This window comes from Gavialis gangeticus, unplaced genomic scaffold (genome assembly GCF_001723915.1).
Source record: "Gavialis gangeticus isolate Ggan-Ray unplaced genomic scaffold, GavGan_comp1, whole genome shotgun sequence".
In the NCBI taxonomy this organism is placed as follows: Eukaryota; Metazoa; Chordata; order Crocodylia; family Gavialidae; genus Gavialis; species Gavialis gangeticus.
In genome coordinates, this window is record NW_017728992.1 from 50,760,141 (window position 1) to 50,784,093 (window position 23,953).

Consider the following 23,953-nt stretch of genomic DNA (forward strand, 5'->3'; position numbering starts at 1 on the left):
GGGGGGGGGGGGAGGACTTGTAGGTTTATCTTCCCTCTTTCTTCTGCCCTGCCATTGTGCTGTGTCACAGGCACATCTCTGTGTGAGTGTGAGTGTGTGCGCGATGTGGGGCCCGGGGGGACAGGCGCACGCAGGCACGGTCCCGAGTTGCAGGCAGCATCCGAGGAGGAAGCGGCCGGGATCCGCGCGGCGAGGCCGGTACCCCGGGGAATCCCTCTCTCTCTCGCTGGACCAGGCTCCGGCGCTGCCTCCCTCCCTCCCCCCCTCCCTCCGCGGCTCCTGTCCGTCCCTGCCTCAGCCGCCCAGCGAGTGGGGAGGGGGTGTGGGTGGCGGTGAAGTTTCCCCATCTCTGTCGGAAGAAGGACTTTTTTTTTTTTTTTGCAAAACAAAGTTTCTCTCCCTCCTCCTCCTCCTCCCCGCTCCCTTTCTCCCCCTACCCCATGTTGATGTGGACTAGTCAAGACTCGTCTCTTAGGAAACTGCGACCTTAATCGTTGCTAAGAAGCAGGGGAGGGTTTTTTTTCTCCCCCCCCCCCGTCTCGATCAGCATATTTTTCTCTCTCGATGGCTAAGTGGGGGGTTGCATCGAGGATGCAGTTCCTCCTCCTCCTCCTCCTCCTTTGGGCTGGGTGGTTAATCATACACGAACCTGATATCCCTTCCTCTTCTCCCCCCCCCCCCTTTTTTTTCAAGGTAACAAATAATGAGTCTGCAAAGTCTCAGGGCTTGGAACCAGCCCAGGGTTTTCATCGGTGGACTTGCTAGACTTTTTTTTAGCAGGAGAGGGAAGCAGCAGTGCTGGCCATCCCTGCTCCACTTGAGCTTGCTAGTTGTGCAACAGTGTTCCTAAGGAGGAAAAGGGAAAAAGCAAAAAAACCCCTAGCACCCCCCCAAAACCCTCATCTTGTTGTTGGGCAGAGTCGGGTAGCTGCCGGGAGGAGAGCAGTTGGAAAGATGCTTAACTTTTGCAAGAGGGGAGGGCAGGGTGGTGGATTGAACTTTGGCATGTAGTTGATAAGTTTTTCCTCTGGCTCTCTCTCGCCCTCTTCTCTTTTTTTTTTTTTTCCTTCTTTTTTTAACCTCTTAGTTCCATTATCTTTCTTGAGCGCTCTGCCCTGCATCCTTGGGTTATAAAAGAGGAGGAGAGCATTTCTCCTTGCTCAGCACATTTGTCCTCCCCTGCTCCTTACTGGTTAGAAGATAGGACGCAAGCTCAGATCCGGATGAGCAGTTCACATTCCATTACGAAATTCAACACGGCTTCAGAGCCAGCAGCAGCCTTAGCAGCAGCACCAGAGCTTGCTCACATACATACTACACAGCTATGCGCTTCCCCTTCTCTTGTGGGGAGAAGGAGAATATTCCCTCTGCCCCCCAAAAAAGGTACAAGACAATCTTCGTTTGGGTGGTGGGGAGAGGTTCTTAGCTCCATGTATTTATTCTTCCCGCTGTTAAGATAGTTTAGGTTGGATTTGAATCATTCAGGAATATGGATGGAAAAAGTTTTTTGCTTCTGGGGTGGGTGATAACAGAAAGGAGCCAAGAGATGCTTTCGCCCTGGAAAAGAAGTCTCTTGAAGTGATTTCTGGAAATAACACCTGATTTAGATCTTTTACCATTGTTTCCCGTGTTTTTTAGATAAGATCAAGGAAGGGTTATATATTTCTGTTATTACACTAGTCAAGTATCTAGTTTAATGTGCTATAGAGAATAATCTTAACTCTTAAGGGTTCCCCCCAGTCTTTACACTTCAAACTCCAGATTCAGTTAGTCTTTTTTTTAATGAGAAAATTGCTTTTTTAACAACTTTAGCAGAAGTTGTCACAGATGCAGTTTACCCAGCCATCTCTGAAGTTTATGATTAAAACCTATTAGAAGGTTGAAATACTTTGTTGAGACCAACTGTTTTGAAGCACACAAAGTTAGATATCACAGTTCCCTTTTTCCATGCGTTTTTGTGTGTGTGCAAGGGGGATGCAGCCAGTGACTCATGGTCAGGCCAGCCATGTTTGTTTTAGGTTTTAATTTTCCCTTTGAAGACTTAGTGGTATATTCTTCTCTTGGTGTGTCTGCATAATGCCTATTAGCATTAACGGGAGTTACGTACATCCAGGGGAGAATAGAGCCTTTTGTGTGTTAGCAACCCAGAAGCAGCATGAACCCATCATCCAATCAATCAGGATAACACTCCTTTTTCAATATTCACGGGTGGACACACCTAACATTCTTCCTATAATGCAGATAGTCTGACTTTTTTTTTTTTACTTCATGCGGAGTCTGCATTCATATTTAGGACTTGGCTGGTATCTTGTAGTTCAAAGAAAATTGACATTTTAGGTGAAGTTTTGTAAACCCCCCTTTCAAATTAATTTGCATTGGAACCATTAGAATATTCTGATCTCACCTGTTTATCAATTGGTAATGCAGGTTATTTTTAACCATTTTCGGTACCCTTTAATTACTAGTCACCCCACACTTCTTTTTTTTTCATAGACTTTTTTTTATTCTTGCAAAATGTGCCTCCTGTGGTTTTGGTATTAAAGCAGACTGTAACACATGCAGATTCTAAAACCTGCCCTCTCCAGCCAAGTTATCTCTTTCTCCAAGGGTATGAAGTTTCATTTGTTAGCAGATTTCAGTGTAGTTGAGCGTCTCAGTCTGACTCAGATGGTACAGGTGGTGCATCCATTCTTAACTGTTTACATCATTCAGTGACCTTTTGATCATATGTTCTTTATTTTGGAAGTGAGGGTCAGTCTCTGGAGTTTCAGAATTGGGAAAGGTGAACGTTTGCATTGGGTGTTAATTGTCCTTTTCAGTGAAATCCTTTTAATATCTTCTGGCAAATGGAACATGCATACTTTCCATGGTGCTTTTGGTTTTACCTTTAGGATTTCATCACTTCTTTGGGTTAATAGCATACAGTGTTCACAACTGCACCCTTTTTCAGGTGGTTCAAGCTTCCTCTTAAATGGAAACAAAGCTTGGTTTGTCTTCGGTTGAAAGTCTTCTGAAATAATAACTGATCTTGTACTTGCATTATATAGATTAAAATATATAGACAAATCCCTTTGGTTATATTCATTATCCCTTGTAAAAGTAGGTGGTGCTTAGAAGGTCATAGGATAAGTGTTGCTAAGCAGCTAAACAGAAGGATGCTAAAATTAACCCAAGTGTATTTGTAAGGGATTCACTTTTTAAAGTTTTAGATACTTTTTTTTAATTTACTTAAAGTCACTATTTTCAGGTGTAAAAATTATATATTTTGGAGAACATGTTTAGGTACATGAGTAAAATTACTCACCTTAGTAACCCACTGGGTCTTTGGAGACATCTTTGTAGGAGTCAGTTTACTCACATGCCTAAACAGTTGCATGTTTGGGCCCCTGAAATGCGCCCTTTACAGATGTCCTTGAAGTTATCTGTTGTCCATTGCTCCATGAGCATCTGGTATATGTTGGATAGCAGCCTGTATGGACAAACTGGAAGAAATAAAAGCTGCAAAGATTCTACAGCCATAGGCAGAAACCAAATAGATTTTGTTGGTTCAATGAAGTTGTACATCCTGTTAGGCACAGAAAATCCTTTTTTTTTTTTTTTTTTTTTAATGTGTTCGTGGTTGATGATCACTTACTCTGCACCTGTATTTGATGTATATATTTAACAACTATGAAGTCACATAAAGTTTTTGTTTAGATGTTGGTAAAATTTTTAATGAAAAGACTGAGTTATGTTTGTTACTGGGCAGTATACAGACTAGTTTGTGGTATACTGGCTCAGCAGTATTAAGACAGTAAAGCTGCTGCTGCTGAAAATAGTGAGGATGCCTGTCTTTAACACTTGTTACTTTCACCACTTTTCTGAATTCAAACAAAATAGTTTGTTGTTTGCATTATCATAAATGTCTGTACTTTTATATATTTTCCCAGCACACCTTTCAGATGCATTTCATAGGAGCCATCTCAAGTTTAGAAAAGGGTCAGTGTCTGCTTTCACTGTGCTCTTTTAATATAACTTTAATTATGGCTGTAGTGTTCATATACCCTATAACTTTGCCAGAGAAGTGTCCTGGGAGATCACATATAGAATTTGGGGGAGGAGGAGGCATATTCTCTCAAAAGGAAACAATGGGAATAGTCAGTTTCTTATTGTTGGCTGGGAGATCTGATCTGTTAGGTTGATGCTGGAAATTAAAACGGACTCCTTTGAGACCTGTAAGGTGTATCTTTTCCATTTCTTATGTCTTAAGTCATTGTAGCTACTGGCTTAATACTTTGTGAATAAGAGAATTAAGATGTTATGGGTGAAAATATAGTTTAGGTTGAATAGAACTCGTATTTGCCCATCTTTCACTGTTGATGATGTATGGAAATGGGAAAAATAGAAATCTACACAGCTTTGCCCAGTCACGTTTCATTTTTAGTGTTTAATTACAAAAGAAAATAGGTGGGGTGAGCTGGGGTGGAAAGTGCTATAGTGTGGGTGGGATACAGTGGAATAAGATTTTCCCACCTTAAGGGATCCTTCAGCCTCACCCTGGCCAGCTATTTGTTTTGTGTATCAGCACTCCAGGCATCCTGACTTACGAGGGTGCAACATCCCGTCTCTGGAGAATTATTATTTTTTGTTGTTTTGTTGTGTTCTCACAAATAGCTAACTCATTTAGAGCTCATATAAGTATTGCTTTACTGAGAACTAAAAAGGCAGACCTTCACAAAGAGCCTCTGGGTTTGGGATCTTGTATCAATAGGAATGGTTTGCAAAGAAACTAGTTTGAAAGAAGGAAAGAATTGTGCAGGAGATTTCTGCTTCAGGGTAAACCACCGTACAGGTGGCACAACTCCTTTTGTAGCTGTAGGAGTTAAACTAGAATTATCCTGATGTAACAGCAGGGCAGAATCTGGACCTCTGTTTCCTCTAGCAACATGGAGGCATTCCGGTGTATCTTGTTTTTAATGGTATTTCAGCTTTCAAGTTGGGCAGCCTACCAGTCAATGAGGGTAGTTGCCTCTGAATAGGTGCTTTAGACAAAAGAAGTAGGTGACGGGTGGAGACTGTTTATTCAGTGTGATTCAAACAAGCAATGCCTCTGTAAAGTCCTAGAGACAGAGCGGCTGGATAACTTACCAGGGATTCACCTGGGGACAGACTTCCATTGGGGTGGTACAAACTGAGTGGAGAAAAGCTGTCAAAATTCATCCCCCCCCCCCCAAGCCATTGTTAGATCCGTCTACTAAAATTAGTTCCCCTGAGGGGACAAAGGGGCTGTCCTTGATTTTATTTTTACTGACTTCTTGATGTTTGCATAGCATGAGTTTTGTGTGGCAGAGTGCTGAGTTTAGAGCTTACATGTCACTACATTTCTTAGCTAACATCAGTGGATTGCATATGGTGTTTTTTCATCACTTTGGGTGTGAGGGAGATGTGAAACTCCGGTATCACTTTTGTTTTGCATGACCTCTATCAATCAGACTTGAGTTATTTCTAAATTTTTGTTAAAGAATATTTGTAGAATATTAAGTGACTTGGAAGTTTATGTTCCCTTCACTTTGAAAATGGATCTGCTAAGTTACTGAGCAGGGCCAGACACAGGCATAGACAAACCAGGTGGCCACCCGGGGCCTGGACAGAAAGGGAACCTGAAAATTAAACAATACACAACAAAAAAATAGTTATCTCTGGTGGTGGGGGCGACACTAAAAGTTTGCCCGAGGCTGCCAGGAGTCTTGGTATGTCACTATTCCTGAGGCACTTTGAAATGTTTGCTTTTGGTGGTCTAATCCTGTTCTTATGCTGATTATGAGTGACCTGCTAACATTATGTGAAACAGAGTTGTGGTATATTGCTATAACTGATGATTTGATGTGTCTGGTATATGCCCAGTTTTGTAAACTGTTATCTGCTTTTTTCCAGGTACTTTCACAAATGTTTTTGCTGCAGCTTGTTCTAAAACAAAAATCAGTTTTCACGGAAGGCTGCAAATGGATAGGCACCATCATTTTTTTTCTAAAAATGGATGATGAGAAAACTTTGACAGCCATTTTTAATGGCAGTTCATTGAGCCATTTAATTTTATTTTGCTTTTTAAAGATGAAAGGAAGCAAAGTATTACATCCTTAAAAATGCAGATGCCCTTCATTGTTTATCAGTGTATAGCTTGTTTCAGCATCTTTTTGTATTGCTTTGCCTTTGTATTGTGTGTGTGTGTGAGGTAGGTTGGTGTGTACAAATTTGAGATTTTTATATTATACAGCAGTGCATATGATTTGTTGTGTCGCGGCTGTAAACTTGCTCCATATGTACATTGGCATTTCCATACTTATTTTTAAACTTCCTATTTTATAGCTCAGCCAACTTGTTTTACATTAGTGCTAGCAAACAGGGGCTCTTTCCTTTATTTTCTTTGAAGGCCTCAGCCAAAGTAACTTTGAAAGTTGTCAGGTTTGAGTTGGGGGAGGAGCTAGAGATGTACTAAAATTGCTGGGAGGGGGGGAGCATGCATCTGTCTGCCTGTCTGCTTGTCTGTCTTTCTTTCTCTGCTCTTCAGTCTTAAGAAAAAATACTCCACTAGCAGAAAGGAGTTATTATAAATTCTTAATTGCTTTTCATGTTTTGAAAACATGAGAAGCAGCCAAGATATTAATGGCCCTATACTATTCTGCATCCGTGTGTGCAGCTCATTCTGATGTCACTTAAACGGTATGTCTGTCCAGGGCAGTACATAATTGTGTGTTTCTAATGTGGTTGCCATGTGCATGCTGTGCAGTTATAGCTCTCTCCAACCATGGAGTTACCTTGGGTTCTTGCTTGTTTTAGCAGTTGGTGTTGCAACTCTTTCACTAAAATCCTTAAAACTGGTTTGTTTTAAGTGAAGATGCTGAAGTCCAGGAAAAGGGATTGAATATTATAGAAGTTAGAGGTAGAAAAGACTTAGATCCTATTAGATGCTCAAATGCAGTGTTATTTCGCCCTGTTTGAGTCTGTGAGAAAACATTAACTTGCCTACTTTTGTAACATGTCACCAACTTAGCCTGAAGACTAAGTCACAAACAGCAGTGAGCACAGGTGGATTCATCCATCTTCTGTTTTTTAAGGACTTGAGCAGGGTGGAACAAAATTGTACTAAAGGAACTAAGTCCCTTTAGGCACCTAATACAGGGGCTGGCAACCTTTTGCAAGGTGTGGGGTCAGAATGACCTGACTCTGGTCCATTGAGGGCCAGGTGGTTTTGGCAGTACATCAGGGGTCTTTCACTGTGCCCATGCTGGGGTCAGGTAGCTGGGAGCTGTCCTCAAGCTGCTGCTGCTTCTTCCAGCCCAGCATTCTGCTCCCCCACTGCAGCGTGGCCTCAGTTTCCAGCCTGTGGGGAGCTGTGCTAGGACTAGGTGTCTGCAAAGTGCGTCTGTGCTGCTGCTTCATCTCACCACTCCTCCTTCCTCTTCTCTCCCCTCCCCTCCTCTCCCCTCCCACCCGCAGTGCAGGTACAGCTGCAAGCACAGCTGGGGAGGCTAGGGTGGGAGGCGTGGAAGAAGCAACAGTAGTGCAGACTCAGTTGTCAGCTGCCTAACCCTGGCACAGCTGCCCCTAAGCTGGAAGCTGTGGCTATACCTCCACGGGGGAGTAGGGGCTGGGAGAAGTAGCAGTGGCATGGATGCAGCTCCTAGCTGCTTGGTGTCAGTGCAGGCACAGGCAAAGCCCCCTGCTGCAGTAGTATTGGCAAGACCACCCAGCCCCGTGCAAACATAGGTGCTGCCACAGGCAAAGTCCTCCAGCTCTGTAGGCCAGGTCCAGTGGCTCCACAGGCTTGAACTGGCCTGCAGGCCATATGTTGCAGACCCCTGACCTAATAGGTGGAATAGGATCCCTTCCTTGGGAATAGGAATAGATGGAATAGGATCTTCCATTTGCACATGTGAGGTATACTTCTCACAGCTGGGAAACAAGTGAAATGAGGGGTAACTACGGCTTTTCTGTATAATTTTCCTTCTTTACTATTTGGAAACAAACTATTGCTCTTGATCAATAAAAAACTGATTTGCATAACAGCTTCAGACAGGATTTGTTTTTTTCCTAGCGAGATGTGCCAAATAGATGTCAGTATATTTATGGGGCTTTCAAGTAAGACCTGGAACTGAGGTCCTTGATGGCTTCTGGAAACTAATCCCATAGCAGTTTTCCCCATCTGCTAAGCACCATAAACACTATTCTTACCTTGTTATGATTTAAGTAATCACATTGCATCAAGTTGTGGTTTATAATCGAGGGAAAACTCCAATTTAAATCACTGGAAACTTTGCTTCAGGATTGGAGATTTTGGCTCATTCTGTTACCTAATCTCCTAACTTCCCTCAGCCCTCGTAGGAGAAGCTTTCCTTCCTCCCTTGCTTTTTTTTTAAGTGAATAAATAAATAAATAAGCCCAAACTGGATTGCAGCATGCAGAATAACTGCCATGTTCTCCCTAATTAGAGAATGACTTTCAGTGGCAGGTGAAGTGATCTGTATATCACAGTGAGCCTGGTAGCTCAGGAGGAAGTCATGCAGATTTTAAACTCTGTAGGAGGGAGCGAGTAGAACCTAAACTCTGTAGTCGGAGGCTGAGTGAGGACCTGGTGGCTGCCTACAAACTCATCAGGGGAGATCAACAGCAAATAGGTAGAGCCCTTTTCTCCCCAGCACCACCTGGGGTGATGAGGAACAGTGGTAATAAGCTGATGGAGAACAGGTTTAGGTTAGAGATCAGAAGGCAGTATTTTACAGTTAGGGTGGCCAAAATCTGGAACCAGCTTCTCAGGGAAGTGGTCCTCGCCCCTACCTTGGGCAAATTCAAGAGGAGGTTGGATGATCACCTGTCTGGGGTCTTGTGAACCCAGCATTCATTCCTGCCTGTGGCAAGGGGTCAGGCTAGATGATCTGGTCAGGTCCCTCCTGACCCTAGCTACTATGAAACTACAAGTCAGGTAGTTTCCAAATTTCAGTTGCAGAGCTGTTAGAGCTTGGTAGCTCTTTAAGTCTAGTAGATCTGTATTTTTCATGGTTCCTCTTTACCCTGAGCAACAAAGTCCTAAGGTGACTCATCTAAAATGCTCTAAAATCAGAACATGAAAGTTAATGTTGTCACAGGACCATTAACTGGGCCATACTGAACATGTGTTGGGTTTCTGTTCTCATCTTGCTTTTACGTGTTTAATGTATAACCAACAGCACATGGAGAGCCACACCTGGCCTCATTGAAGTCCGTGTCAAAATTCTTACTGATTTCAGTGGGCAGAATTTCACACAGGATGTACCGTGCAGCTGATTTTGACTTTTAAATGCTCAGAAGTCTGGAAACTAAATTCTGGACCGTTAACAGTGTGTTAACATAATCCACTTTTGCATACACAAATATATAATTGGTCTCTAATGTCTCAGCATCATTCTAGGAGCTTCCTGGATAAAAGACTGTTCTCAAAACAAAGATTGCATCCTGTTTTTGGATTCATCCAATCCAAATTTTCTATGATTTCTATGGATTTGGGGTATGGTAACTTCGTTAGGTTTTCTGCACTACATTTTTCCCCTCCTACTTTGATCTGTTTGAAATGGTGATAGTGATGATTTCATTGGTATGCCTCCTCCCCCCAAACCCAAGATACTTTGATGGCTAGGGAGAATCCATGTAAGTGCCATTTTTCTCTGTGCTGGCTCCCAAGCATTGTTTTGGAACAGTGCAACTTGCAGTTAACCCTAGAGTTCACTTTCAAACTCCAGAGGCCGCATTCTCTTTTTGAATAAGCTCCTTGTGGCGAATGTTAAGGAGACAACATGTCTGCTTGGTCCACTCTTGCTTGCAGCGAAAAACAAGAGATTTGTGTGGAGGATCCTCTTGAAGCATGACTCCAGGGGGCTTGTTTGTGACCAGATTTTTTAATTATAATATTATATCACTTTACTTGATGTACTGAAGGACTTGGAGTATGCGGGTCTTGAATCCATTGTTTGTATGCAAGTGAAATTGCCAGTGGACTGTTCAGTAGTCAGCACATATAGAATTACACAGTAAACTATACTGATGACAGTGGGTGGGCATATGGAATACCAAGCAGTTCTCGAGGAAGTGCTCACTGGTGCCTGAATTTGATCTAGTTTAGTGGAAGTTGCTCCCTACCCTGGACTGCCTGATTCATTTAACTCCACATGAACATGTCCATGTCATTGTTTCCTTTAAAAAATACTCAGTAATGCATCTTTGGATAAAAAATAGTTGGTTCTGACTTGTTCATGTTAGAGGAAGATCTCCACTGTTGTGTACACATCACATGTTCAGTTCCAGTTTCCTGCAAGCGGTTTTAATGCAGCATCTCTAGGCAGGCAGAATATTCTGAATAGTATGCATGACCAGTTTGCATGTGTGGTATTTGTGGTCTTTAAGTTTTTTCTTAATTACAGCCCAGGTAACAGAAATGAGTTGACTATTTCAGTTTAATTTCCAGCGTGCTGCAAAGACTATTCCAGTATTGGAACTAAATGTTACCATGTCCTCTTCAACAGGGAAGTCCAAAGATTTCACTGGGCAGTGGCTTAGATAACATCCTGTCCCTTTCTTGTTTAACTTGTCCCTTCTTCGTCTGTTGACTAGTTACATCCACCTGTTATGTCAGGACTCCTAGATTGTAGATATTTGGGGTGGGGATTGACATTGGCTTACCCAGTTTGTAAAAAACCACTTAGCATGATGTAGAGTTAATATGCTGGGCACTCTTGCAGAACTGGTTAATAACATCAGTTCTCTTACCCTAGTGGGGTGCTTCTGCATTAGTATTGATGCAAACTGCACACCATTCTGCTGCTTTGTCTGTGTAAAAATTGTAGAAATGCATGCATAGGTTGCAGAGCTGGTAATTTGGAAGTTTGCATGAATGCTCTGTTTACACGTGAAGGAAAAGAAAGGCTGTTCTTGTTTCTCTGTGGATGTTCTGGGTAATACACCCAACAGTTTAATAATCTGTAGGTTGGTTGGACGTTGTTTATTTTGCAGTGAGTACCCTTGTAAATTCAGTGCTCATCTCAAAACTTGATTGCATCTTCTTATCCTATTTCTTTTGTTTTAGGCCCTGGTGTAAACATTGCAAGTGTTAAGAGTAATGTGCTATTATTCCCTTAATAAGTTACATTGCCCATACAGAAACATATTAAAACTAATCACCCTTTCCAATAAAAAGAATATTTTCTTTAGTTAAGGTATAGTATAAGTTACCCAAATTTGAGAGAGAGAGAGAGAGAGAGAGAGTGTGTGTGTGTGTACAGACTGGGATGTATACCATTTGTCAGTTTTGGTTTGAACAAGCATGGAGAAATGGAATTTGCCAGGAACGGAGCAGAGAGGACTCTTTTAATCAAGTTGGTTACTTGGATTACATAAAACCAAATGAATACATGTGGGTCCATAAACTAAACTGGTTGAATTTGAGTGCTCTGGGGTTCCTTTAAAAAGTGAAACCAGTTCAATGCTAGTAGCAGTTCGATGCTGCTAGCACTGAAATAAGCTGATGCCAGAGTTTTGTCCACAGTGCATAGCAAGTAGAGGTCAAACACTTATACGGCTGGTGATACTATGACTTGTGAAGAATGCACGCAGCAGGTCTCTTTTCAAAACTTCTTTTGAAAAGCAGCGTGCGACAGCAGTGTGCCACATATAACAGAAATGCATCTTCCTTTGGCATCAGCAAATGGATGCATCCTGTTAAATTGGACTGCTGAGCATGTTTAGTCATGTTTCTGTAATAAGCTCTGTGAACAGGAATGGGTTTTGCCCTGTTGCACTTTGTGAAGATTTGAATAAGTTTGACTGGTTGTTTTAGATACTCTTATGATCTGCTGCTTTCTATTCTGTGCTGGGAAGAGAAAGGATGGTGATAGTTGTGTGGATGTTTACACTTTTTTTCCCCCCCTTTACACTCTAGGGTTGTTTTAATGTATAGTAATTTTACCCTTTTAATTTTTATTTTGTGGCAGTCTTAACAAGAAGCAGAATCTTTTAAAGGGAGAAACTGGATGTTTGGCTTTTCCTGACAGATACATGTGCTTAATGCATGTAGGATACTTCTGTATTTCAGTCCCTGGGACTTTGAGCCCAGATAAACTGCATGTCAGGCCTGCCTGGTTCTTTTTCTGTTTTCACCGTTTTGGCATCTCCATTCACTTGGCCTCTCCTCCCCACCCCAGTTTGCCTGTGAACTACGTGACTATAAAATCTACTCTGTGTGTGTGTGTTGGTTACTTTTTTATCTGTCAAACTTGTGGCAGAAGCCAGGTCACTGGAAACAAGATAGCCTTTTTTTTTTTTTAAGAAATACTATTAGTGAATGTTAAGGTTTTATTTTGCATGTGTGTTTTGAAAGGGTAGGATTATTCTTGCTTTTTTCCTCGTGCCACCCCCCTGTCATGGAAACACTTACATGTAGGTATGACTTGAATAGGCGTATTCCCATGAATAAAGTTAAGCTACACATGGGTGGAGTTGAGAGGTGTTTCCAGGACCACAGTTTGCATTTATCTTTCAAAAAAGTATTGGAGAGATAAGCTGGAATCTGCAGCCCTTGCTGGTACAGTTTAGTGCTTCCATGCTGCAGTCAGTGAGACTGCTTGAATATTTATTCACTGAGCTTGATGGAGGGTGGCAGGACCATCTCCACAGGCCACAAATGGAGGCAGGTTTAATTAAGCACTGAATAAACCCTGCTATATACAAAAACTCAGATGCAATGTCTGCAGCACCTGAAGACCTGTTCAGTAGCTCACACCCTTTTAATGGTGTGCATGACTTACCAAGATGCAAAAGGAAGGGATTGGACTCTCTTGCTGAGGAGGCCTCTTCCTGTCCTATCTTCCTGTGTTCCTATGTGTTACGCTTGGGAAGCAGATCTGGAAGGTGCGTGCAAGAGAGGCTTAAATACCACTTTTTTGCTTTCTTTTCCCCTGATGTACTCCTCTGCTGGGTTGCTACTCCTTAGCTAAGGGTGCTGACTGCAGATGGCTACCAAGAGTAAAAAATGCAGCTGAAGCTTGTTTGGGTCCAAAGAAGTCATGTCCCTACCCTTTCTCTTTTAAGTCACACCCTCTCCCCTCTGCAGTTCTGGTAGTGGAGAGAGGGAAAAGGGACTTTGGAGCCTCTGCATTACTCAGATTTCCCTTCCTGCCCTGGATAATTCAGCTTTGTGGGCAAAGTATGATAGTGGTGCATGGCAAAGCATGTCTGAGACAATTCATTTCATTTATCATGTAGCTAACTGAAATTTGCCTGCTTTAATAGGATGGGTATGCTGAATCTTCTTGGAAGGTGATTACTCCTAAGGGTGACCTGGGCCTTAGTTGTCTGGGAAGAAAATAAGAGTTGTCTAAATTTGACAGCTAAATCTTGGGGTGAACTTACTGATTGCATCTGACCTGAGACTGGGAATGAAAGCTACCTTTCTCCTTCAGTTTCTGTGGTAAGGCTGCCAGTGGCCACCTCACCATGCCCTCCAGACATGGGGGAAGGAGGAGAGACTTGGAGGGAATATCACCAGTAAGAAGTCTGAGAAATTTGGCTCTTAGCCATAAACAGGAGCAGCAACAGCTGCCTCTGCAGTCCCCTGGAGCCTCACTTATGTCGGCATAGCCAGCACTTAAACTGTTCAGAAGGGGGAGAGAGGATTGGGTGGGAGCTTTAGAAAGAAAACTGTGAGCAGAGTTGGAGGTTGCTTTTTAGAGATCAGGGGTTAGGAATGAGAAGGGGGTAAAAGCCTCAGGTGATTGGGTAAGAGTTACAGGAAATGAGCGGGTGGGGTGTACAGTGTACGTTCATTGCAAAACGGATGTAGAACTGTGAGGGATGGCTAGGAAAATTAGAGAAGCTGTTGGACATGTGTATTACAGTTCCATTCTTTTCCCCACCTCTGCTGATGGTTTGTTTTTTTTCAGCTGTGCCCCTAAAGACTTTTCAGTGGGTCTGCAAAATATCTTGCAAACTTTTGGGTGCTAAGTGAAAGAACAGCAGACTCCTGCTGCACTTTGAGAGCACATATGTATCTAAGCCACCTTACTCTGTGTATCCTTCCTCCTTGTCCCTGCTTTTGCTTGTATTGTATTTTACTCTTTGATCAAGGATGGGATAGAACTCATTTGAGCATACAGTTGCTTGCATCCTATTTTGGAGTGGTGGGGGGAGGTTCATGTGTTCCCATTATATCAGGAAGAGGGTAGTTCAAGGTGCTGTGAAGCCCATGTGGCAAAACATTTTACCTTCTGAGGTTGCTGTTTCAAATCCATGGTTCAGGTCAGTTCCATAGGAATGAAAGTCATTGTTGCCTGATCACTGTTTGTAACTTGTGTGACTTGCAGTCCATAGCATCATAAAATCATGCCACCAAAGCTGATACCAAAGCAAATAGGGATGAATCACCCTCTCAAGCCTGGGAGTATTTCTTCTAGTCTAAGACCTGAGGCATATTGGCAGGGGAGGCTGCTAAGCTGCTGCCCCTGTGGTCTTTAGGTTTTTACCACTGCTTGTCAAAAAGAAAGAGACTATATTTGCTAACTAACTACACTACTGCCACCACTGTGCTCAGTAAAATAACATCATATCAGATTGCTGTGGGTCATATGACAAAGACCAAAGATGTTCTTCGGGTTATTGACATGGCCTTCCATAAGGCTGCTGCTTTTTGTTACAGCTGAGCTTGTCTTTGCAAATAGGATTAGTACTTTGTATGTCCATCACGAGCTCTTTAAGTACTTAATTAAAAATAATAAATGTCAATGCAATGTCAGACAGCCTCATGGAGTTCAGTAAGTATTATCCCCATTTTCACCATTGGGAAGGTGGCAGAGAGGGGCTGTTGTTACTAATGGTCATGTACCAAGAAGGCAAAAGAGGCACAAAAAGAATTCAGCTCTAAATTCCAGTCTCTTCATTTTAACTATTAATTTATGTTTCCTGTCTAGGCAAATGAACCCATATGAGAACCCTAGGTTCCTGGACCACTATCAGTTAAGGGATGAATTGCAAGTATGAGCAACCCAGTGAAATACAGACAATGCTAATATATTGAATTTTAATCACTGGCTAATGCAGGGTGGAACACCTGTAGGTTATTTGCATTAGAAACATGCTCCCCCTCTCCTTTCTCCCCCCTGTTTGCATGAGTGGAGACTGGTTGCTACCAGTGGTCTCTTTCCACCTCTCTCAAAAGCCTGAGTAAATGAAAAGACTTCTACAAGCAGGATTCTTCTACACTAATGAGGGAAGTTGGTTTCTGAACTTATGTACTTGTAGAGCAGTGTTTTTCAGCCTGTCATCTGCAGACCGCTCACAATCCACAGGCTGTCTAAGGGGTTTGTAAAAGATGATTGATCAGTCAATAGCATGTAAATATCTACACTTACAATTCAGAGGGGTCGGCATCTCCACTCAAAATTTCCAAAGGGCTCCCCATTCAACATTTTTTAGGGGTCTGCAAATGAAAAAAACATCGAAAGCCACTGTTCTAGAGGAATGTCTTGCTGCTTATTCCCCTTGATGGTCAAATCTAGGGACACTGAGCATGCATCAGGTGGCAGGCAAAATGCACAAGACAGATCAGGAAAAATGCACAAGACACGATTAATAGAGCGCCATTATAGTACTGAAATCTGAAAAAATATACAGAGATGTGAATTGACGGAGAAGACAATGAAGGAATCTAGAGTTTACTTTGGCAGATTTAAAATACAACTTTCCTTGTATCTGTTTGGGATCTGATACATGCTGAAATTACGCTCCCCACTCCACTTCCCTTGAAGACAGGTCCATTACCAGCCATCAAGAAAAATGGAGGACTGCAGCTGTTCTGTCTCTCTCTACTGTCTTTTTTTACACCGTTTCCCAATGTGGATGGGTTTAAAAGTAGGGTGACAGTTATTAGGATGCATAACATCAAGATATTGATAATTGATTAGGACCTAAGAATGGCTTCTTTCAGTGAGACCCCTTCCCTCCCTCCTGAGATATATTGCTGATTTCAAAGAATAGTATTCCTGCACTTGGTATTTTCTTTTCTGCAGATGGTAACTTGGAGGCTCCCCTAGCCAATCACATCAGTGAATGAAACGGTCAGTTTGCAGGCATTTGTCTTTTCCAAAAGAGGAGTTTCCTTATTAACACTGCCCAATTCTTTGTGATACTAGCCACCAAAGTTGGAAAACTTGCCTCAAATGATGATTCCTTCAGTGCTTGTAGATCATGGTAGTCCAGGATTTGCCACTTCAGTGTGGTGCTAAATTTTGGAGAGCAGGCTTCTTGCAACAAAATGTTTTGCTATAATGTGTTTCTATTTCTGTCCCCTTAGGTTTCTAATCTCCTGAGCCATTTATACGTGGCATGTTTGAAATCTCCCATTGTCTCTGTTCTTGGACAGAATTGGCACACTTTAGGATTTGATGTAAATAATATATTAAGTTTACAATGTCTTCCAAATAATTTTGCTTTGCAGTAATATCCATACTGACATCACTTATTTATCTTGACCACTTTCCCCTTATAGGATTGCAGGCTGCTGTACAATTATGTAGATATAGTGGTACTGAAATGCAGCCTCTGGCATGAAAGGTGAAAGGAGAGGTCTGGTCACCATAATTCCTTCCCTTATGAAAAATACTATATACATTTTAATATTAATTGTGGACCAGAAAGGATCCTTGTCTTTTAAAGCCTTACTGTATGTACTGTATATAGCACATACTACTTGGTTTAGTTTGAATTGATGGAAAGGTTTAATTCAGTAATTCTCAATCAGAGCACTGGGGCACCCTTGGGTTGGTGTATAGACCTTTGAAGGGTGCTGTGAGGTATAAGGAGATAGGTGGGAAGCAATTTAAGAGCAGGCTTGCCTCTGCCTAGTCATTGCCCTATCTCCCTGTTTGGCCTCTCAGCAATGAGGTAAGCACTGTAATAAATAAGTTAGTTTTGGAAATTGAGGGCCACTCAATTTGCAAAGTTATAGTGGGGTGCCTTGAGTCTAAAAAGGTTGAAAACCATTGGTTTAGTTAGTCCTTCTAAAACTTGGAATTTAGCTGTAAATGATGCAAATTGTATCAGATTCCTTGACTAAAGAAAGATTTACTGCGTATCTATAAATACTTGTTTTTAAAACAGAATTCTACTATTTTATTAACTTGAAGGCAGACTGGCTCTGTGCTTGTGCATACAGTAGGACAAACACTTTGCTTTAATCAGCATCCCTTTCCTAACTACATTTATTCTGAAGATGTTTAACTTAATCAGATGTTTGCATGTTTGTCCAGCAGCTGTAACCCAACAGGCATACCAGCTTGCACAACCCCCAGAAACCAGCACAGAGCATACAGGCTGCATGATGGCTCCCAGGCAGCCAAGCATACGGCCTGATCACTAGATATATTTACAGAGGAACCATAGCAAAAGGTAGATTATTCCTTCTATCTACTCCTGAAGACTCCAGAGTCTCTTCCCTTAAGGTTAGGTCAGTGTATCAGCTCAAGTAGTTTTTTTCTGTCTTTGTGGGGTGGACTGTAGCATTCTTATAGTGATTAATTTCAATTGCTCGTCCCCACACAAGGATGAGTGTGCATATGTGCATTGTCATCGGGACTACGACACCCAGGGAAAGCATGCTTTGATACAGACCATCTGTCTTCTGGCCTCCAGTGCCATTGAAGTTGGTTGCAAATTTCCATTAAATTTCCATTACTTGACTTCTTCCAGTTAATAGACCATTCATGTTGGTAGCATCCTGAAAGGTAGGCAGGCAGAGTCGTAGATTTACTTCTCTACCTGCCTCTACTTTGAAGGAAGCTGATGTATTCTTTCTAACCTGATGTTTAACACACGTTTTTTCCACCACTCCGCAGCAAGTTCTCTGCAGGGTGTGTGCCCGCAAATGGTGTTGATGGAGTGAGTCAGAAGCTGTACAGTCACTGGTACAGGAGGGAAAATCTGAACAGTATCTGTGGCTGAAAAATGTATTCCTTATTATTTTTGGGGGTTGCCTTTTCCTTAACTATCTTGGATATTTAGATTTTTCCCCCCCCTTGTTTATAACCTTTTGTTCTCTAACTTTGGTAACTGAGACATTCATAATGATGAAGCAGTGATCTCTCAGTTGCTTTTTTGGCAAACAGTGCGACTGTGTGAGTAAGGCTAAGAGACTTAGTGGCTAAAGTAGCTTCCTCCACATGTACGTTCAGCACTCAGCAGGTACAGATAATCTCTTTGATGCTAGCATGTGGAGTGCAGAAGTTTTAGTTATTTAAAATATCATTTGATGTAGTCTTTTTCATGTTACATCTATGTGATCATCTTCTCTGACTGTATTTAAGGCCTGTTAACATAAGAGAGAACTTCTTGTTTTGCCATAAAAGGTTATGGCCAAAGTTTTGTCTTGCTTGCTTGTATCAGGAAATTTTGGAGTTACTCTTTGTTAAGTAGTGTAAATACTTCAGTGTAACCAAGTAATTCTGAGTAACCAAAAGCAGAGTTTGGTTCTCTAAAACCTGTTTAAAATAAGGGAGATGGCTTATCTACTAAAAATAAATTAGAGTGAAGTAGATCTATTTGCACAATGAGTTTCCACCTATGGTCATTTTTATCATTGTGATTAAAAACTGAGTAATGATAACTATTGAAATATAGTTATTCTCTTGGAAATGGGATGCTTGAAGTATTTCAGTACAGCTTATTAATAACATGTGGAATATGAAAACTGTTGGGGCTTGTTCATTGCTGACATAAGCTATCTGAAAATATTAGATTTCCAAAGTTATCTTAAAACTACTTTGGGTGGCAGAGTGTAAAACCAGACAGCACATAATAATAAAGTCTAAACCACCATGGTAAAAAAGCATCTCCTTTCTGTCTAGATAGTGCAGCTGCCTTTCTCAAGGCAGTGAGCAGTTTTGTGCAGCATGTGCTGCACCGCTTAAGCACAAAGGAGAGACCTGGACATAAACTTTTCTGTGATTTTTTTTTTTACTGAACTTTCATCTCTGTTCTATTATTTTAAGCTTGTTTTTTTGTCTTTAGCATAGACTGTTTTGTTTCGGCCCATATTACTTCTGGGTTAGCCATCCTAAGTGTCAAGAATTGTAAGCAGTAGTTTTTTCCTTCTTTCCACCCCCACTTATGTTGAAAAGTAGGCAGTCTTTTTCAAGGTGAGCAAACGCACACAGTTCCTTAAAACAATTCAGCACCAGGAAACCTGAATTTGCATTCCTGAACATCATGTTATAAACACAAAAATTGCTCTCACAGATGGTGCTAAGCATTATGTCTTTCAGTTACTGGTTTGTTTAGATTTCTAAAGCTTTTTTTTCTCCAGTTTTGCCCAAAGCTATTAATAAGGACTGTAGCATTATGTCTGACACTTTCTTAATAAGCTAAATTGATCACTTGTGTTTTCCTTTTACATCCGAGCTGTTACCCTTTGTGCAGAACAGAGCTGTTTTCCCCCCTTCTTTCTCTTCTCAAATTAAATTTCATTTATATCAAATGCTCACACAAATATTTTCCAAGTGTAACTGGAGACAGTATCTTCATAGGCTGGAGCAAATGTCTGAGAATCAGAAAACCTGGGATCTGTTGCTGTTTTCAGCTTAGAGTGTATGTAGCCTTGGGCAAACTATGTTAAGTTTGTGTCTGAGGCTTGGTTGTGTTCCAGTATGATTCTGTCAGTTTTTAAAGGAGTGATTAAAAAAATGCACATAATATATACAACACACACACACGTTTCTGTGTGTGTATTTATGTGTGTGTATATGCGTGTGTGTATGTCTGTGTGTCTGCATCTGTGTGTGTGTCTGAGTAAAACCTGTAGCATAGATGCAATTTTATTGCTATTGTTTATATACCTTAGTACACGAGAATAAGCCAGAGAGGTGCAAGCACTTTTATGCCAGCAATATTGCATCTATATTATGGACACTGTTGACTGAACAGGTATAGTTAGAAGCCTACAATTTTCGAGAGAAGACAAAGACCTGAGTTTCCCTATCTGTAAAATAAAGGAAGACCTTCTTAAAGCAGTTTGTAGTCTTTAGGGGAAAGGTACTTCACACTCATTGAGTTGTTTGTAATAGTGATTTTTGTGTGTGTATGGTTTCAAAGCATTTTCTATTTGATGAGAGACTGGCATTAAAAGAACTTGGAAATCAGTTCTTGGAAAAGGACAAGCTAACCTTGGCACCTGGAGCCTGGCTATTGTGCTCTAGAAAGGAAGTGCAACATGTTGGACTCCGTGAACTGATGTTCTCACAGAAGATGGAGGAAGTTGCTGCAGTATAAGCTGTAATTCTGGAACTCCTCTTGCTTGGGGAGAGTAGGAGGAGGAAGGAGGGTTACACAAAGGGAGGGGGAAGAAAAGAAAAGAAATCAGCCATGTCCAAGGATAAACTCAGAAAGCAGTTCATAAGCATTGCTTGGGAGGGGTTGTAGAAGAGAGAATGCTTCTTCTGAAGGATATTTTTGAAGAGGAAGGTAACAAGGGGACGGGAGGCAGCAGGGAGTGATGGAGGAGAGTGCCTGCGTTTCTCCCTAGTTGCTGACTAAACAGTTCTGTCAGCTGGCAGTCGACACAGCCTGAGGATTTGCGATAGCTCCTGGAGGGTGGGGGTGGTTACAGAGGGAAGGGCTGGTAGGGCCTCAGCAGCAACTGCTGCTTCTGCTTCTCAGTAGTCAAACTCTTTTTTTTTTTTAACTGAAGCGTTTCCGCAGTGATAAATTTCCTTGGAGTTTATATTAAGTGCACGTTTCTGTTTGTCATTTCAATTTACCGATTGTTCGGGTGATACCTAAAATACTTGGACCAAACAAAAACACTTCTGAGGGCTGGGAGTTTGCTAGTTACACTAGAGCCAGTACGAGTGCCCGAGTAGTCACTCCTAGGCCGTTCTCATTGCAGACCTGTTAACATAGTTGCACTGGTCTCTTGTGTGGCTAGGGGGTTGCGTGTGTGCGTGAGAGTGAGTGACAAGGCATCAGCTCCGCCTGTCCTACCTGGTGAAACTCCACTCTTAGCAATGCAGCTTGCTTTGCTCCAGTTGGGGGGGAGGGAGGATAGTGCTTACCAGGATGCAGCACAGCTCTGTTGGTACAGCTGTATGTATGCTAAAAAGTGTCCTGGTGGGTAAAGTGCTCCTAGTATAGACATAGTTTTAGACTTGTTAAAGAGTAGAGTGGGTTCTCACAATTCCTTAATCCTGAAATAGGTGGGGTTTTTTGTGGGAATCCACAGGTTTCTCTATGATGTAGCAGAGCAGGAGGGACTTTAATGATCCTTTCAATCTGATAGTGTTGAGCATTTTTTATGAACAGTTAGTACTGTCAGGAGTTGCTGTGTTATGAAGCTGGAATAACATCCTCAAGTTGTTTCTGCTTTCAGTCATGTGGTTGCTTTCTTTGTGTGATAGCTGTACATAAAGTATGGGTGCCTATGAATCACTTCTGTACCAGTTTACCTCCTCATCCTGGCCCTGGAGAGAAAGAGAGAGAGAGGCCATGTCCTGACAGGCAGAAAGGGTGTGTGTGTGTCAGTTGTTTAACTCGGTTGAGTTAGCTAAACTCAATAAGAAAGCCCTCTTGACATTTGTTTATGATACAGGTTTGCTCATTTGAAGACCTGTTAACTACTGGTGCACTAGGACAGATATGTTAATCTACATCTTAATGGACATTAATATGGCTTTTAGTTCTGTTAAACTAACTTGATAGTGTTAACTCCAGCCTTTGCACTTTTCAATCCTGTTAACACTTTCTGCTGGTAAGCAATAAAACCCTGATGTTCCTAATGGTATGGCTCACACACTTTGCTCTTGGGGGGTGTTTCAGACCGTAATTTTTATTTGCCAAAATGCATCACAAAATCAGAATGATCTCCAAGAGAATTGCTGAGCGTGTATCACTCCAGCACAGTTCTCAAAATGGGTGTATTGTGTGTGCCGCTCCTTCATAGTTCAGATGGATGTTAGCTTGTGCACATGAGTCAAATGGTGGTAATTTTGTAGTACTTTGCATTCCTTTGCTGAAAGACTTGAGGACATGCTATCAGTGGGACTTTTCCTTGCTTGTTGATTTGCACTAATTGGGTGTTTGACACAGGTTATAGAGATGCTGTAAAAATGAATTTGTTGTCATAGTTTTCAGTGGCATAGTTTTTAGCTAAAAGGTTCCAAAATATTTCTCTCTCTTTATAAACACTCATGGTTTTAACATGCATTAAAAAATTGTAGTAGTTTAAAAAATATAGTCCATCTTTCTGGAGAGGATTTTAGGGTTTATTTTTTAGGAGTCACATTTTTATTTGATCTTAAAACAAAAAGCAAAAATGATGTAGTTTATAGGTAAAGAGCTCAGATTTTATGATAGCCCATGATTTTATGATGGCATGAAAGCATCCATTGGGTGAGGGAACTACTCTTCATAAGATTGTTCATAATTTTACCATTATTGTTCTCCAAGCTCAGACCATTTGCTTGTGCACGTTGTCTATAGAAGTATCAAATGATTCTGTCCGAATAGAATTAATTGGAAATTAAAGTAATATTCCATTTTTTTTATTAGATACCCTCACTTTGATAGGAGGCTTGGTTTTTTCAGAAGCAGTGAATGCTCACAAGTCTGGCTGATGTCACTGGGAGCAGTTCTGAAATTCATATTCATGGTACTTTGAATGCAAAGTAGGGTTTTAAAAAAATATTTGACAAGTTGATGGGGTGTAGATTGTAACTGTGGTGGTCTAAGGACATAGGCAGACAAGGTTCTTTGGGTGAATCTGATATCTTTTATTCAACCAACTTAAATAGCTAGAACACTTTTTTTTTAATTTAAAAAGAATAGCTTGCTTAAATTCCCCCCCCCCAACTATTTAAGTTGGTCTAATAAAAGATACTACATTCACCCAAAGAACCTTGTCTTGACAGGTTGATAAAACTTGAGTGAGTGTTTCTCGGAGGTTGCATGCTTTAGTTTCTTTGGTGCAGGAGACATGCAAAGTAATTAAAAATAATTGTTAGATTATCCCTGGGAAGAGAGTTCATTGCTGATTTGGGAGACTAGTTTGACCTTCTTAGCTTTAGTTAGGCTTTCTAGCCAAAGGCTCTCACTTTGATAAAGCCTTACTTTTTAGCACTGAACCTTTTTTTTTTTTTTTTTTTTGACTCATTAAATGAATGCAATATGTTAACACTCCTGTAAGTCCCAGAATTGCTTGGCTGCCCCTTGCCCTGCCTGCCTTATACTGGCTGAAAAGGTACCATTGTTTGTTCTGCAAACAGTGGGTGATGTTTGTTTCCAAGGTGACTGTGGTTCTATTGCTGCCTTCAGTACAAAAAAAAGTTGGCTTTAAACACCTGAGAGCATCCTGCTCTGATAAAAGGACGTTGGGGAGAAAAGAAGGGGGGATGATGTGCTTTCTTGTAACGCTTTTAGTTAAAGATGGGTGTTTTGAAGAGGTGACATGAAATATAAAAAAAAAAAATGGAAACCAGGAGAAGCAATATGTTTCTTAGCATAATCCAAATGTATTTTTTTTTTTTTTTAATATTGTAGAGGTAAATTTGTCAAAATGCATTTTAAAAATGCTCTTGCCTCTATGGAGAAACACTAAGGCCTAATTAATCTTCTAACATTTCATTAGCCATATGAAAATATATTCAAGTTGTAGTTTGGTTGAGCCTGCAAGGGTATCACTCTTCCTTCCTGTGAAATTTCTTTTTTTTTTTTTAAGGAGGTTTTGAAGGTTTTGTTCCAACAAGGGTTATATACAACTTCAATCACAAGCTGTCAGAACACATTCAGTAATATTAAGTCTTTCTGGACATTTAGATGTTTTCAAAACAATTACTTTGGGTTAAATTATGCATCCCGCAGAAAGTAGGCCACAGTAACCAATCCTTGATTTTTTTTTTTTTTTTTTTTTTTTTTT

The 23,953-nt window shown here is 41.2% G+C and overlaps 1 protein-coding gene across 2 annotated transcripts in view; it reads left to right on the forward strand.

Moving 5' to 3' along the window:
* RREB1 (ras responsive element binding protein 1) overlaps window positions 1-23,953 on the forward strand; it is a 166,464-nt gene that overhangs the window by 887 nt on the left and 141,624 nt on the right. The window contains exon 1 of one of the 2 annotated variants that reach the window (XM_019522245.1): window positions 1,209-1,383. The exons of the other annotated variant lie outside the window; for it this stretch is intronic. Within the exon in view, the coding sequence (XP_019377790.1) occupies window positions 1,224-1,383 (160 nt within the window). The 5' untranslated portion in view covers window positions 1,209-1,223. Of the gene's footprint in view, window positions 1-1,208; window positions 1,384-23,953 lie in introns of those variants that run through there. 2 annotated transcript variants of the gene reach the window in all.